We start from the raw sequence: 18,595 nt of genomic DNA, 5'->3' as shown, positions 1-18,595 counted from the left end.
AGATTTTAATTATTATACTTATTTTTACTCTGTTGGGCCAGAAGGGTCAAATTATTATATATTTATTTGTCAACCATAAGGGCTGCACATTTATAATTGTATATTTATCTTGCTTAGCCATAAGGGCTTGATTTATTATTATTATATTATTAAGTATTGTAACATCTATTCTGTTGAGCCAAAAGGGCTATGTAATTTTTATATCAATTACCCGAGCTTTCAGCTCTAACAGCTGTTTTTATATATTATAATTGTGTTATTGAGCCAGAAGGGCCTTAACTACTTTTTATTATTTATCATATACCTGTATACTAATATTTTATTCTATTCGGTCATAAGGACCATATAGTTATCACATTTGTTTTTTTATACCTTTTAGTGTGATTTTTTATATAATTACACTTTTTTCATATCTATATACACCTTTTATACCTGGTTTTGCCGAACCGGCATTTTGGTTTATTATATACATTTTTTACTTGTTGGGCCAAAAGGGCCGTAATTTGCTTATTTTATTATTATATCATATTTTATACCATATTTGCATTTGAGTTACCATTATTTATTATAGAGTTACCTATTCGTCTTAGATTTAAGTATACACACAAACATATATACAAACTTACACACCACCACATTACATAGCTCACTAGTATTTGCGCGGCGAACCCAACCAATTCTAGTTGAGCTATATACAACTAACACAAATTTACAAAGGTCGGTCGGTGTGTTAGTATAATACTTATTAAGCGCGAAGTATTTTGGTAACCGGGCGCACGGCCTATTATTGTTCGTTCCCGGCCCATACAATGATGATATTCTCAATTTCGATTACATTGGTATAATGGGTTACAAATTATAATATAATTGTTTATAAATAAAGGTGTATATACCAAATTTCAATTGAACGAATTATTACGCGTATGAAAATAAATAAAAATGTATGTACCCGTTAAGATTATTTTATAATCTGCAATAGGCGTATTGTGGCCATTTGAATGATATTGCAATATATACGATGGGTTAATCTATTACGATGTATGGTTATTAGAACTTTCAATGACATAATATGCGCGGAATACACGACATTATTTACAATTTTAAATTCTTAGAATATGGTACTTAAGAGATTATAAGGTGGTTAGAAAAAAATATTTTGAATACCTGCAATGTTCAAACAAATGTTGAGAATCCATTACATCGAAAATAAAATTTTGAAAACACAAAGTACCTACCAACATTTTTAAAATTAAATAATTTAAATAATTGGTCTCATGAATTATTTTTTTAGCAAAACACTTTAATAAATAACCAAAAGCCTTTCTTAAAGTACAAAATTTACTTGTACTTAATTTGCATGATAAGGGCTTATATATAAGTAACTATTTCAATTTTCAAGCGAGGAGAAAACATTTTTTTTTACATATTGGTTTACCATTGTCAATTTCCTATGTGAAAAAGATGCGTACAAGTAATAATAGGTACCCATGAGGCATGAATTCTGTTAGAAATACATAAATAAGTACCTAAGTAAAGTTTCTATAAATGAATACAAGAACACTAAAAAACAATCGTTTCTCCATAATTCTACGTGTATTAAGAAAATTATAATTATTTTTTACATAATATTCACTCGTGTCCTTACACACTATAAATTATAATTTATAATGTTGTTGACGGCGTTGACGCAATTTCAAATTGACGCGAAAAATTGCTTGAAATTATCTACTTTTATTTCATATTAGACCATTTACATTATAAAATTACCATACATTTTATTTGTCATTTAACATTTTTTGATGGACAAAATCAGTTTATTTATAGTAAAAAGTAATATAATGTTTTTATAATACATACCAAGCACGCTGGAAAAGTGTGTCCACAAAAGTAAGAACAGTGACCATCTCGACCAACTACCGGAATGTAGAACTACGCCGGCAGCTTTCATATTTTAAACGACTCCTGAAACATAAATACAACACACTTTAAAATACCTATTATTGATTTTAAAACAGTAAACCATTAACTGCTTGATTATACTATTATACACATTTCAAACATCGATAATAAGTATAATATATACTTTTATATATTATACATAATAATAAAGAATAGGTTTTTTTATAATTCCTATTAATGTTCCAATAATTATAGTTAGCATACCCCTTCATCAATTATGTAAATAATCTATAATCGTTTCCAGTTTCAGAAAACAATATCATTTTAAGCAGATTATAGGTATGCGTATCCTTTCGAAGATTAAGAAATTACTATAATATTATAGATTAGGTATGTTATTTTTTCACATATGTATTATAATGTATAGTATTTTGTTTGACTTTATAATTTATTCAAAATGTCTGTACCCCGTAGGTCAAAATTGTCATTGATGTAATGTCATCTATATCATATAACAAGACTTCAAGTTATGGTTGTTTTTTATTTTTATAGAATTTAATCACGAGTTGAATAGACTACTGAAATATTGCTTGAATATTTGACCGACGTGAAAAAACCTCCGTATATGATTTGAATCACGAAATACCAACCATATTTTATACTAAAAACTGTTTAATTTTTTTTTTAAATAATTTTTTGTCTTCTCTATCCGTATGTATAAACGGAATTCTCCGGTGCGACCGTACAAATCGAGTTGAATCGTTGCCGTTGTGCCGAGTTCAAGGAACTATCTCGGAAAATCGGTAGCTGTGTGTCATTTTCTATCTGCAGTATACGTATATTCGCGAACCACGTATGAATGATGTACACATTGCTGGACAAAATTTTTATGATGAAAAAAAATAAAAAAATATTTATTATTATGGATGTTTTGAAAAAATCGATTTCTTCGCTTTAGGAAATATTTTTAAAAATGCATAACTCTTTATGAAAAAAAATATATGCATAATATTATATCTCTGCGTGTCCATTCACATTTCTGAACAAACCAATGTTTTTACCACGTCCTATTCGATTCCGATACCGAGTAATTATTTTTAGACATTCAACCGGTAAATTGAACTGAAGTAATATATGCCTAAACATTCGTCTTCGATTTCAGTAGTTTTGTACAAAGTCACGTGCTGTAAAATCTTCAATTTCTTATTAATTCTTTTGAAATTCAAAAAGATGATTTCTCATTTAAACAAAACGTTAGTAATTTTTTAGCAAAAATACGAATTAATCTCACTTCTTTAGGCAGTTATATAATAACATGATATAAAACTGAAATATTCGATGTAGGTAAGTTGTGATTTCTATGTTAACACGTCATTACTAATATCAGTAATATTATATAAACACGGAAACGTAAAAATTTTCGAACCTTATATACTTATTACTTTATTAGTAAATTTATTATGTTTAATATGTATTATATTATTATTTTTGATCATAAAATATGTATATAGTAATGAGATTGATTTGTTTATTGTATAAACTGCCAAAAGTAGCAGATCCCGAAAATTATATTCACCTCCGGTATTATTATCGTAGCGGATGCAGTATAAAAGTATAAACGTAATACATTTACCTATATATTATATAATATAGTAATAAGATGTTTAAATTACAGTAATCTGTATAAAAAGATTAAAGAAATATTTTGAAGAAGAATGCATTAAAAAATAACGGAATTTGACATAACATCGATGATTTTAATACGTGTTTAAATTGATAGCAATTATTTTTGCTACGCGTACGTGTTTATAACATCAAGTAATAAACAAAACTAAGCACATAAGATATATTAAGGAGCTCGTGGCAGAATCAAGCGAAGGACCCATTAAAAAAAAAAAAAATGGCTCGAACGGAGTAACTTCTTTTTCTTGAGACCCGAATACCCGATTAACTAATAAAGGTAGTTCGGTTCCTAATCTACCGATCTCGTCTGAGCATAACCCTTAATTGGTTAAACCGACCAAAATAATAAAATGAACCAATACATATATTATATTATACAATAACGCCATGTTATAGTTAAAATTAATGTATACTTATTGAGGTGAATTATTATTCAAATTCACCCACATAAATACATCATTATTTAAGTGTGACATCGTTATTTATCTGGATTCATAGTGCTATATTGCTATGATACAATAAAATATATAGAAAGTCAAAATTTGTGGATTATATATTTTAAAACTCGATTTATAGTCGCCTACGCTGTTAAGTCTGTGTAAAATCGTTATAATTAAATCGCTGGCGTGCCACAATATTCGCCATGGATTTATAAAGTTCTTTTAAATAAACGAACAAATTAAATTATACGGCAATTTTTTCAAAGGTGTAACCGTGCATGGAACACATTAACGTTTGAATTGCTTTAATAATAATTGACGTATGACATGCGGGTATTTATTTTGGCAGACGGGGCGTTAAACTCTCTTTGAACTGGGTCAGTGCACTGCAGCACTGGCTATATTGTTTAGTTTATGCGGTAGACACTCTTGGGGAACGAAATAATAAAGCCCAATCGCTTAATCGTACAACTTACACGAACAATACGTCATGTACTACACATAGATGTCGAATAAAAACTAAAATTCGTCGTTACACATTTTGTTTGGTTCCGACCACAATTGCAGTATAGGCCACCAGGTATAGCTAGAAGGCTAGCCTACCTAAACATTATATTACATGCAATATTACGACAATGGTCAATTCGCGGTGATTTCGATAATGACGTCGACACCGCGGGAAATAAATGACAGAAGACAATCCGGTATTCCTGTTTGTGCTCAGGTTGTTAGAGTCTTGCGATCGTTTTTGATTTTTATTACAAAATAATATCAAATGAACCAGATAAAAATGATAGTGCTGGTTGTTGCCATCTCCATAATGGGAAATTTCGTCGTTTTCCGAATTCGACCCGAATAATATTCTGCAGCAGTCTGCAAGACGATTCTTTATGTATAGTAAGGACCCCCACACCATAGGTTTTTGTTCATCCGACACGGTTATTTTTCCCTGTTTAATTATATCAGAAACTGCGCCCGGCGGAAGTATGTTGCGGCGAGGAGCGGGTGGAGGCAGTCCGCACACTGTATAATGATATCGGGATTGTTCGGACGACGCCTACCAAAGCTATTGTTTTATACCATATTCCGACGTGACTGTATACCGTTAATCTCGAGGATCTGCTACAGAGAGTTGTTCTTAAGCCGTCCACAGAAATAATATAATAATAATAATAATAATAATAATAATAATAATAATAATATAATAATAACGATATAATATAATAAAGGCACGGGCATGAGATTATGGTGTTCGGCACTCTGGATCAATTTTATATTCTTTTCGGCTGTAGCAATAAGAGTTTACACGATCTCAGTTTCTCGCGCTTACATATATATACGCAATAATAGAACGATACACTATAATTGTTCATCTGTTGCTGTTCGGACTGCTGTAATAACGTATTTTATTATGTTTGCCTATATGTATATTGTATATGTATATATATTAATAATAATGCAGGTGCAGGTGGCGAGGAGTAACGTGATGACGAACTCTGCCAGCAAATATATAAAAATCTAATACAATGGCGCGATGAAGAGTTTTATTGGATTGAATGATCACCCCGGTGACGATTTCACCTGGAAGTTGCTGTTTTTATGATGACTAGACGCGTCGAGAATTATAAACTCAACGAAAATTGTCAATTGAAAAATCGAGTTCACGTAGACAATGCTCCGTGACATTTATACACAGACGTCCTGCACCCTGCGCAAGGCGCCAAGCAATTGTCGTCTAGAATTATAGAGAAAAATGGGTCAGATCGGCGAGAGGAAGAGAACTGCAGGAAATATATTTGCCGTTGATTTAATTAGGTTTTCTCGATTGTCAGTAATTGCAACACGGGCAGAACCGAGAATACCTGGGCACGTAGTTCAATACCGTTGGCGTGTTTTTTTTTTTTTTTTTTTAATTTGATGAGGTCATCTCTATATGTAGGATATGCGATTTTCCATGATTTAGTCAAGCATTCCCAAAACATAATGGCTTGTTTTTAGCAAGTATTTGCACCTTAATATAGATATGTATTATACATCTAACATTATGTACTACACATATTGTGTATTGTCTGCTTAACATTAATTATTATAAATGAATATATTTTATACGAAACATGTAGGCGATAGAGGTAAAATGCGGGTATAATATGAGTACCTTTATGGCTTACACCTAATGTACATATTATAGTCATATAGGTACATTGGTACATGAACAATTTAGTAATTTTATTGTTGGATAAAATAATAACTGTTATTGACATGACTTTATTCATATTATGTAGGCATATTTATTATTTGTCCCTTATGGATTTTTGTATGCGATCGTGTATGGATATTAAAATAATTATTATAATTATCCATTACGCAGCTGCAGTTGTGATAAATGTGTTCTAAATTATTTTCAATATCTATTTCGTTCCTTGATATAATGGCTGATTTAAACATTTTTTTTTTTTCAATATTGCATTTCCTACCCGATTTCCCATAGTGTCTGAATTATTATTAGGTAAGTACCAATGTTGCAGTTCGCAGACCATGTTCAGTGAATACAATCAAAATTTAATTAGAATCTCTCGCCGCCATGTATCATTCTTACAAATCCAATCTTCACATGAACACGGTTTTCATGACTTCATAAGAGGTCTGCCACGCCGAAATTGTTGATAGCATATATATCACCGTGTGCCTTAAGGTCTGTAGGTAGGTATATATTATAGTATCCAAAATATGTAGTTATTCCGTAAATATTTTTATGAGTTACTCGTGATCGAATCATCGTTTTTTCAACTTTTATTCTCTTATTTATTTTCTTACCGTTATATAGCAATAAAACAATGTGTGTTTGATATTTTACTAGCCGATGGCCAGTCGTGGTTGCTTTAAGCACTTTTTTCGACTATTATAATATATCCATCATTAGATATTTAATAATGCGTCCATAAACATAAAATATATGCCACTGATTACACCCATGTTTACTGTAAAATAAAATACCATTTCCGGTTTGACACAAAAAGGAAAATTTTTTTGATATTGTAACATTGAAAAATCACAAATACCATCAAAGTTCACCTTACGTATTATTACAACTTACAATTTATATATATTAACACATGTGTTCAGTGTTGTATTATATTATATACATGAAGTACCTATTTCTTGTAATAGTATCACATTAATAAATTTAAAATACGATTATTACCTAATTATTTTCAATTTACTTTAAATCGTTTTCGTTTTCACAGTATATTGTATAAATGTAATATACTATTTTGTTAAATAATTTAAATAATTTAAGTTTAACTTCAGTAACTGGTAGATATATTTTTTACTCCTGTATTATAATTATAGTTAACCTCGCATTATATAATACAATTTACTTTAAGTCATAATTTATAGTTGGCATATATAAGTTGTACCTACACACTTTTTTTCTATAAAAATTACGATGATAATCAAATTTGCAGAAGATAAAATAATTCTTTACAGAATTTATTGGAATTTTTAAGTAAACCACAATTGAGCGATTGTAAACTCTCCCGATTTTAATGGCATGTAAACTCTCCCGGGTTTAGTCCAATACTACCTGACGGGAACATGCAAACTCTCCCGGGTTTAGTTCAGTAGGTGCTACCTGAAGAGAACATGTAAACTCTTCTTCTTCTACTTCAGTACTACTAAGCTAGCTGGGGAGCATGGGGTATTATTCGTTTTACACAGTTAGAATTGGTTGAGCCATTATATTCGATATCGTTTTAAACATTTAAATTAAAAATACTCTAACGGAAATTAAATATTTAAATGACAAATACAGGTTAACACAAGATAAATACAGATTAAATACGGTAATACAATTCATAATAAAAATTATAAATCACAATCTCTGCAGTGTAGCCAATTCATAGAGTAGCAATAACATTTAAAATAGGTAACTCGGGAGAGTTTGCACATTTCTTTCAGGTAAACATAATATTGACCCGGGAGAGTTTACACATTTCTTACAGGTAAACATAATGTTTACTGGCGAGAGTTTACCACCGCCCCCACAATTATTTTGTTCATAGGTACAAGCAGTTAACTGATCCTCGTGGACCAACAAGTTACGTACGTGAAGTTAGCCTCCTCCCCCGAGTTCGACATAGACTGCAAACTAGTGCCAAAATTTAGCCTGTAGGCATCCAAGTATATAATACCTATAAAATACCTAATATTATAATCTACTCGCCTGTTAGCTTTTTTTTTGACAACCTGTCACGTTTCTTCTTAACCCAAATATATATTACATTTTTCATTACAGTCTGATACCAAGATAGGTAAGTAGTAACGGATAGCGAGCAACATTAGATTTATACTTGTTCATATATAAAAAAAGCTTTTGTCCCTGCAACAGTGTTTATCCTCATTTTTTTTTTATCCTACTATTGTTTCCTACTATTGTATAGTTGTTCTCGATATATCATTCAATGAACGAATTATCAAGAAAAACCAATGATTTTGAGTAGTCAAAAAAAACAACAACAACAATATATAGGTATAATATAGGTGAGTAGGTATAGATCATATTATTATAATCAACGAATTAACGGGTTTCCTCTACGGTTTCTCGCGTATACGGTGTATATGTCTTTTCGTTATTATTATCATCGCATCAGTGATTAAGCGTGGATATCAATGGTGGGTTTATTTTATTATTATATTATGCGTCCCGCGGCACGGTGTCACTTCAAGCAGCAGTTGGCTATAATATATGTATCGTGTCACCTGGAGCGGAAAATCATACGAGCAGCTTACTGTTATTGCTGTACCGCTAATATTAATTTAACCATAAGGTAAGTGCCAATTATTGGCCGTTGCCTGTTTTTATATTAACATGTTATGATTATGACTAACCTAACCTAACGAACGTGTCGTTTAATAAACGAGTTACTCGTTACTCTGCGCGCTGCAGTTTATAGGTCATACAGTCGTATTATGATTTGCATGTAAAGGCAAACTGCAAAATCCAAGTTGTTGGACTTACAGAACGGCTACATTTTTCACTATTATAAAGTTTCGCTCAACATAATATTATATATTATTATGTCATTATGATAACGTGATATATCGATTTCATTTATCTTACAGGTAGGTTACCTACACGTTTTCCAATTTTTCCATAAGTCTTCTATCCGAACGCTACAAAAATACCAACATCGAATTTATAGTCCGCAGAGATGCTGAAGTTCAATAGACGATACTCTTAGAGCGGCGGCTTATATGTTGTAAATGCATTATTATATTATCTTTGATCTTCGATGACTCCGAGCCAGCGCGGTCGTTTATAATAATTTCTACGTTTTCTTTTTCAATATCGACACAATTTTATCTTGGTTATCTTTTGATTTAATAATACACGTCCAGACATTGAACGCGTACCTATATATGCATATATATACACGTACACGACACAAAGGAAGAGTACACACATACATCATATGCAGCAGCAGCAGCCGATGACCGTTTTAATTCGACTCGACTACCTGAGAAAGCAATATGTGTGATAGATAATATCTAGTTCCACAATAGTTTAAGAGTCACAATTATATATGAATTTATAGATGTCATCACGCTAAACGATGATGATCATAAACGTCCAAAACAAAATTACAGTTTTCTATAGATACAAATATTTTATGAAACAAAACTACACCGTGCTCGACCTGCATGATATTATGTTTTAAGATAATATTTTTTGGATTAAGGTAAAACAGAATATGTAACACATGTACACCTACATCGAGCTATGGTGTCAATCAATAATTGATAAGTACTATAACATAATAATCGTTAAAATTAAGTTAAAAACACTCTAACCTTTTGCACTGTTTATTCATTGATGATATAATAGTATTATGGTATATTGGTTGAAATAATATCTAAAAAAATTCGATGATAATCACTGGTTTTCGACAGTTTGTAAAAAACTGTGAAGTAAAAAAAAATTTATTGAACGGTATAAGAATAACTAGAGTAGATTAATGATAGGTAGATAATGACATTGCAACAGTATAGAATATACTATTCATATTATTATATATGGGTGAAGGTCTCGATGAGGTCCGTAGACCGTAATATATTTGACCATTCTTTATTTACTGCGTGACAAATTAATCTAATCCAATATATCCATTAAAGCCACCACCATGATCTTCTCATAGGTGAACATAAATGAATCCGTTACTGATGAATACGACAGTGAACGTCATCACTAATCATTATTAAAATAGCATCTGCCCGTACGTAGGTAGTACCTATACTATTATGGTCCAGTTGTAGCTCTTTATTTATTTTTTATTATTCTTCTTACTATCATTATTATTGTCTATTTGGCATTCGTTTACTGGGTCACACCGTATACAGTCGTCCCCCACGATTTGCATTTTGCCTACCTATTTCTTTTCGCATCGCTTAGCGCCCGCACACAACTCCCGTTTCTAGTTATACTATGTCTACTGAAACGAAACAATTGCCAATTACCAATGGAGATCAATAACTAATGAATACACCGTTAAAATACTATTAAAATAATTATAATACTCTATAATATAATTGGATATATTTTGAAAAATAAAAAAATGTTCACAAATTTAAATACGGGAGACAGTGTGATAATGAAAAGTACATTTACAGTATCATTTTAGGTTTCTTTTTGTAATATCATAAATTAGTAGAATTATCAAACAAAGTTCACGAATAATTTTAAATAATCGATTACCTATATTGTATTTGAGAATTTATTCACTGGTGTTATTTACTATATTATAAGTTATAATAATTTAACAGTCATTCGATGGTTATAATTTATAACCATCAAATGACTGTTTCGATCCTGTTTGATCAAATTACTTTTTGATATTAATCATTATTGCATACTAAAGTTAAATTTATACAAATTAAAAAAAATGTAATATTGAATACGTACCTACCTAATATTTTAATCAGCATTTAATTTTTATAGCACCTATTTGATGGTTAACTTGGTCATCTATTATGGAATTAAAATAAGATTGAAACCCTTTCTTTCGAACCCTTTTCGAAATATCGTCCTAATTTGTGAATTCTGTACAGTCTGATTTTTACTGCTCACTGTAGTCATAAATCATATACGAATCACATTTAACACACCGCGTTGTGCCGGTATATAAACCATATAATAAATAAATAATCGAAATTCGAACGCTAAAAATGACCTAGAATGTGCTCATCGTTTGGTTAATATGTAGGTATTTTCGGATGAAAAGAAATAAGTGAAATATCAAATATAACGGATCATTATAATAGCTTTATATATATATATATAGGAATCTAGTTTGTACATATATACGAGCCTTCTGGTTTTGTATAACATTATAAAGGCTGTCAGTAAGAAGAAAGTAAAACGCCTTAATTATTCTTGATGGTCTTTTGTTCATTGGTTTGCATTAAATTGTCACTAGAACACAGTGGATAAAAAATATTTGAATGATATCACGGTGGCGACCTAGTTAATGAATACGTTTAATAATCAAAACGAAACATAACCGTATCATGATTCACGAGTATATAAAGAATAGGTATACGCGGCGGTGCAGTGTTGCTGCAGAAGGCATACAGCTACTGCAATAAATTATACTGTTGGCAAACATTAATTACCTATGGTTTTTAAATCGTATCGTAGATTCGTTAATAGTAGGTAATAATATGTTTCCAGTAAAAATCAATTTTTTAAACAGATGGTCTTGAACGTTATCATTATCCGACCATTTGAATTTTGACGTATGTATTGGATGATGTTATTATAGTATATTATTATTATATAAATATATTTCGTTTTAATTGAATTAATGACTGCATGTGGATTTGTTTTTCATCCATTATCGCTCCGAATCGAAACCGATCATTCTGTCAATAATCAGTCCAATAAAATATAACAACATGTGTACCTATCTATCAGCTACAATCTATACATAAGTACCCCGCACCTAATCGCTGTTATTTACTATTATATGCATAAGTAGAAAGTGCAGCAAAAATGTCGGTGCTATCACGGGTGAATTATGTTTGATTTATTTAATTTTATTATTATATTATGCTCAACCATAATTCCACGTTTAAATATAAATTAGGTACCTTTACCTATATTTTATATGTATGTATAGATGAACAACCGATTTTCCATGAACGTTTCTCGTACCATTTCCACGCAGTTCGCCGACAACCTACAACCGCGTGAACCAATATATACCTAACATTGAAACCATTTTGTATAGTGATTTATATTCGTTTTTTATTTTATGCGTTTTTCGAAAACGATTTTCTTTAAATATTAAAATTGTTTATAGATTTATTAATTTGATACGGGATAGGAGTAGGACGAGTATAGGCATCTACACATTCAATTATAGATTATTGTGATCGAATAACACCCAAACGAGCTGTATGCGAATTCAGCAATTATCGGTGATTATATATAGGTACCCACTATCCATGTATATCGTCTTAAAAAATAGTAAATAAGTGCGCAAGATGACGAGGTCATAAAATGATCTGTTATTTGTTCCTCATATATATTGTTCGCTGGCTGCAGATACGCATTATATAGTGTCTCTTGGAATCGGGATAATATTGTTATGATGATCGTTAGACTTTTATTTTCTGCCATAGATAATGCTGCAAAGACGATGATATAGTGTTTTATAAATATTATGATTTTCCGACGAGTCACCGACGACGACTATACCTTTATATCTATGTATTTGGTACCTATACGGTGCAAGTAAACGTTCGCTTTTCCGACGATGGAGATACATCATGCGTTCGCGCCGAAGGACCCTATAGGAAAAGTGTACATATTATATCATAATAAAATGATTTTATATTTTAATAATAGTCAATAGTCATGTGTGGTGTATGTGTGCACACAGTCGCCGCCGGTTTCCCACAAGAACTAATGTACCACAAATCGACGGACGTTAACCCGACCAGGCCGAGCCGTATATAATAATAATATTTTATCATATAATATATAGATGCGTCGTACGCCGAGATGTTTAAACGACGGATATCACACACACTCATATTATAATAATAATCATGCATATAGGAATAATATATTATGTGGTGTATTATGACGTGTGTTTGTTCGCGGCATTGTTACATTATTATCGAAAATACATGATATATATATATATATATATGTACGTTCAACACACCTACCTATATAGACTATAATATTATTATATTATTAAGTATTATTATATTATATGTTATGCATTGATGTGCGCCAATATCGTCGCCTATAGATAGGTATAGGTATAATATTATTATATCGTTACGCCACGCCATACGAAACAGTAATAATTGCCTCTGTCAAATGTCATTTGCAGACGTATAATATTATGAACGGCGAACGAGATATCACGACAGAGAGCGAATAAAAATATTTCAAGAAACAAGTTATACGTACGTATATCCACTACCTACCCATGTATAATGATATACAGCTTGATTCGCCAAACACGCCACACGCGTATCCCCATTTTGTTCCATTTGCAATAGTAAATTTATTTAAATACTGATTTTTGGACTCAAAACCATATTTTTAAATTCTTAGGTTTTTTTCAATACTTAGGTATGAGAAGTTTTCTGCGGTGACGCGTTCAAATAAGATTCCACCTTTTTTTACTATTATAAATTATTCAGTGTATTATGTTTTTGAAAATGTTGATAATTCCTTGAATCAAAATTCGAACGAGTAGTTAGTTTAGATAGTTAGTAAATAACCGGTCTTTAAGTATCTAAAAAATCAAAATTTGAATAGACTCTTAAATGAGAAAAAATAGGAGTAAAAATGTTTGGTGAATCACGGTGTGTATATAATATTATTGTATTATTATGTATGTGAATATTTTGTATGAATTATCCGGTTGTGATTGTCTGGCCTGTATTCTCGACAGTAAATAAATATATAGCTCTACATAGTATCTATAGGTATAGTATCTATAGGTACTCCATGGAAAGCAAACCAATTACTTCCCTGGTATTTTTGATTTTTCACTCCCCTCGGTGTATCTTAGCGATAATGTCAACGTTAATATACGTTTATAATATTCCGTTTAAATATAATAACTACAATGATCGATTTCCGATTGTTTTCATTGATTAAGGCGTGTGCCTAGGTATTCATAGTATAAACGGCTTATATAGCATCGATATATCGCACAAAATAAATCGAAAACGCATTCCAGATTCCTGTTTTAACTCGATTTGTGAAATCGTCTTCTTAGGTGTTTCGAGAAATCAAACTCGACATTTTAGATAATATTTATTTATTTATTATATTATATTCACTAACGATATTATAATCTGTGGTGTATAAAGGTATAACAATATATATGTTTAAGTACGTGTATTGCAGACGTACCACGGAGTAGATCGAATCGTCTTCCACAGAGTAATTGATCGATACAAATCGAAACTGGACTGTACATTATCAGGTAAGTATATTATATTATATATTATGCTAATCGAAACATGGTTTCGAAATCCAGAAGGTCTTGCGTAGAATTTATGCACAAAAAAAATGTACACTGAATAATATTCTCTAATCATATCTCTCATTATTACTATAATGTTTTTAAAAATATTTTTTACATAATTATAAGTCGTAAAAAAACAAAATGCAGATTTTTGAAAAAAAAAGAAATTTTCACTTTTTTTATCCTTGTCTTTTTAAATAATGTATAATTTATTTAACGGCAACATACGTTATAACTATTCCTTGTTCTAATATTTCTAAAACAAAATATTTTCAAAGTTCTTGGATAAATAAAATTTGGATTTTTGACGATTATTTTATAAGTTATAATAACTTCAAATACTGTACATGGATTTTTATACCTTATGAACATGGTAATATAACCTTAATAAACCGCTTAGGTATAATAATATTTGATCTTTGCTGTTTTTTGGAGGAACAAATCTTCATTCAGGTCGTTTAGGTATGTAGCATTGCAGCTGCATGGCTGCATATCCCATGCGCACGCCTATAATATATATATATATATATATATATGTTTAAAATTGTCATATTTATTGGTTAAATTAAGATAAATTTAAACCCCATCAATTTATTTACGTTTAAAAAATTATAACTGTATAAGAAATCGATAAGTAATACAAGAGTGTACCTATAATATCAAACGATTGTTGTATAATAATAAATAATATTTATGATGTGAACAAATATTTTGATCAAGTTTCAACTCGCATTGTGTATATAATAGAACACAAAAGGAATCTCAGCACACCTGTTAAAATAAGATGCATCGGTAAATATATCACTAAATAGTAAATTTATATACGTAATATTATTATACCGTTGTGTTAGTTTAAATACAATATTCTGTACGGCAGTTGACACACGTATTATTATCGAAAATAATATCTGTGCATGTTTGATTCTGGTATAATATCGAGCGGAATGTTCGATATCATTATGTTATGAGACCTACTTATCGAAAATTGTATTTTTTCTATTTTTTTATTTATTTAGTGTTTACGTTACAGTATAATACAGGTACTGTACGTATGGTTTGTATTCGAGATCGTTAAAAATGTTTTAACCCATCATAGTATAATATAAATGATACTGCCAAATGTTAATCGTAATAATATATTTACGTATTATTTTATTCACATTCCCGAGTTTGTATTAAAAGCATAAATGTTTTCATATTTAATATAGGTATTATAGGTAGTCACAGAGTTACGGAAAAGCTGAGCAGAGAAAAGAAAAAAATGTTTGAAATCGATTTTATGATAAATTAATAAGTATAGCTACACCCAGCTAACTCCAAGTCTTCAAAGGACTATATCTATAATACTTAATTATACGTACATCAATAACTGAACCCAAATATTAAAGTCGTCGCGTTACGTTTAAATGTTAAACCTTATATCCCTACACGAGAATACCTTTTGTTTTAAATTTGTTTCATAGATTCACTAGTTTGCAAATCACATAATATTTCAAATAACAAAAATAAAAAATAAAATAATATCCATTTGTGTACACAGCATAATATGGTATAGGTACGCCATTGGGATCATGTATCTGTGAATGTGCGTGTATATTATATTATACACTATACATCATGCAGTACCTACATACACCACTTACTACTCTTTACACAGACACATACATATGTATATATATATATTGAACAAAATATTGATTGACAAGCAAAACTATGTTAGGAAAACAAGAAGACTTCTGATTTTTATTTTATATGCGATATCTAGTAAGTAGCTAATTAGACGGATGAAGAATATGGAGTTCACCGTCCAGGGGGTCTAATATAACTACAAAAGTATCCTGCTGGTTGGTTCGTATACAAACAAAACAGATCATGTTCTTTTTTATATACGTCTTAATCCGCTAAGGATTTGCATCGATAATACGCGTAATTGTTTGTTGTTTTTTCCATTTAGAAACCACACATTATTATACGTCGTACAAGCGTATAATCGCGGTCCAAAACGATATTCCCACATGAATTATGGAACGTGCAGTTAGTGGGTACCTATATAGTAGTGTAAATGTGCATAATGCATAGTGCATACATTTATGTATGGTAATAAAAAAAAAAAATCTGACGTATAAATAGTTTAGTCTGTTCTGCAGTATGTACAATCGTCGCAATAACTACCAATCTATAATATACCTGCATTATAGTTAACGTAGTACAAAAAAAGTATAATATTTTAATGTAAATATATACCGAAATCAGAAAAATACTACCTTCCAACCGTTGCCGCAAAAGAAATAATTAGTACACTTAATTTATAATACAACTAACCTGTTGAAAAGAAGAAAAAAACGTAAGCGGAAAAAAAATCAAAATTTTGATTTCTGATTATAATTTGACATCTGATGCGCTCCCCCGGAGTGATGTGCACTCCTAGTTAACCCCCTCGGGTGCGGCGCCACCACTGACCAGCTGAGCTCAGAGTAAGTATTAATTGCCTTATAGTACCTATATAATATTTCAGATGGTTGAAAAACACATTTGACGCTGCAAATTTCCTGCCGTAAAATACCGGCTCTACTACAGCGGCGACTATGACTAATTAAGAGGTCTATAAAATATACACATCGATGTCCGTCATTTTTTCCACATAGGTACTTCCTCGGAAAATAATAACACCCATTAAGTTTTTGCAATATACCTATCGTGTATACAACTTCACATTCCACAATTGAACGGATACGTCTGGTTGCCGTTACTAATTGCATGGAAACATATATACGTCATATATATAATAATACATGTTTCTTATTTTATAAGCCCCGCACAAAGAAAATATTATTGATCGAAAACGTTAAGTTCCAAACAATTTTTACGAACAATTCCCCCCCTTCGGACTGTGCAGGTAAACGACGTCGTCGGTTCTCATATAGGTACAGTGCGAATTCCTTTACAATAACGAATGTGTATACACCCGCTCACCCTCCGACCTTACGTATTTCATTGTTCACGAAACCACTGCAGGTGTATTATTGCAAAGTCAAGCACACACACGTTTCCATAAATATATAATTTTTCTTTTTTTTATCATTTATGACCCGTCATTAGAAGTCAACGAAGGCCGCCATGAGAAGCCGACACTTCCCTCGATGTGCATTGTTACGAAAAAAAAAAACATTTATTTTAAAACCTATATAATACCATTAACTTGTCAGTTATTCTTGATGATATATTATTATTATTAAAAATGCTACAAAATATTATTTTGCTATAGCATGCACATTTTTGAGATTGATTGGCAAATAATTTTAGTTCAAAAGTGAAAACTAACGAGTTCAGATTAATTGGTATAACTATACCTGCCTATAATATCGAAACATCCAGTGTGAATGAGATGATATAGGTAGGTAGGTACGTGAAAAAAAATATAAAAAAAAATGGATTTGTACTAGAAATATTATTCAGGACGATCGTTTGCCGAAATCGATTTCATTGGCCTTAATTTATCGGTACAAATTACAATACACAAAAAGAAAAAAACATGGATGGATTGTAGAACAAATAGGAAAATAATAAAACAAGTATTTTTTCTTCATGATTTGCATTTCAAACGTTTTCGTTCTTTTAAATAATATTGATGTATTATTGAAAAATGTTTGAATAAATCTTTATATGCAGTTATTATTTATACAAACAATTACATTGACAATACAATTATAGCATAGTTTTAGGCTTTAACTTGTAACTTATGAATACAATTTTTAATTTTTTCAGGTATTTAAAAATAAATAAATTTGGCTTTCTCGTGTATAAAGTAATATACTATTTTTATTTATATCTACTCACAAAAAGTTTCAATTCATCAAAATGTTTTGATATACCAAAATGAAGTTCTAAAATACTAAAATCAGAGTCACTCGTAACATTAGATTCTCATTATTTTTTAGTTGCAGTAGTTGTACCAAGGTATTTATTTAAACCAGATAATGAACGTTTATCAATAAACATATAACGCCATACATTATA

At 30.6% G+C, this 18,595-nt stretch overlaps 1 protein-coding gene across 1 annotated transcript in view; it reads right to left on the bottom strand.

The window, feature by feature from the left end:
- tyn (trynity) overlaps window positions 1–18,595 on the bottom strand; it is a 42,704-nt gene that overhangs the window by 18,084 nt on the left and 6,025 nt on the right. The window contains exon 2 of the mRNA XM_015511082.2: window positions 1,858–1,962. Coding sequence (XP_015366568.2) covers window positions 1,858–1,948 — 91 coding nt within the window. The 5' untranslated portion in view covers window positions 1,949–1,962. The remainder of the gene's footprint in view (window positions 1–1,857; window positions 1,963–18,595) is intronic.

The sequence above is a fragment of the Diuraphis noxia genome, unplaced genomic scaffold (genome assembly GCF_037042655.1).
Source record: "Diuraphis noxia isolate RWA-SAM2 unplaced genomic scaffold, SU_Dnox_SAM2 contig0004, whole genome shotgun sequence".
Lineage (NCBI taxonomy): Eukaryota > Metazoa > Arthropoda > Insecta > Hemiptera > Aphididae > Diuraphis > Diuraphis noxia.
The sequence above is the reverse complement of the archived record's forward strand: the minus strand, read 5'-3'. Positions and strand labels throughout refer to the sequence as shown.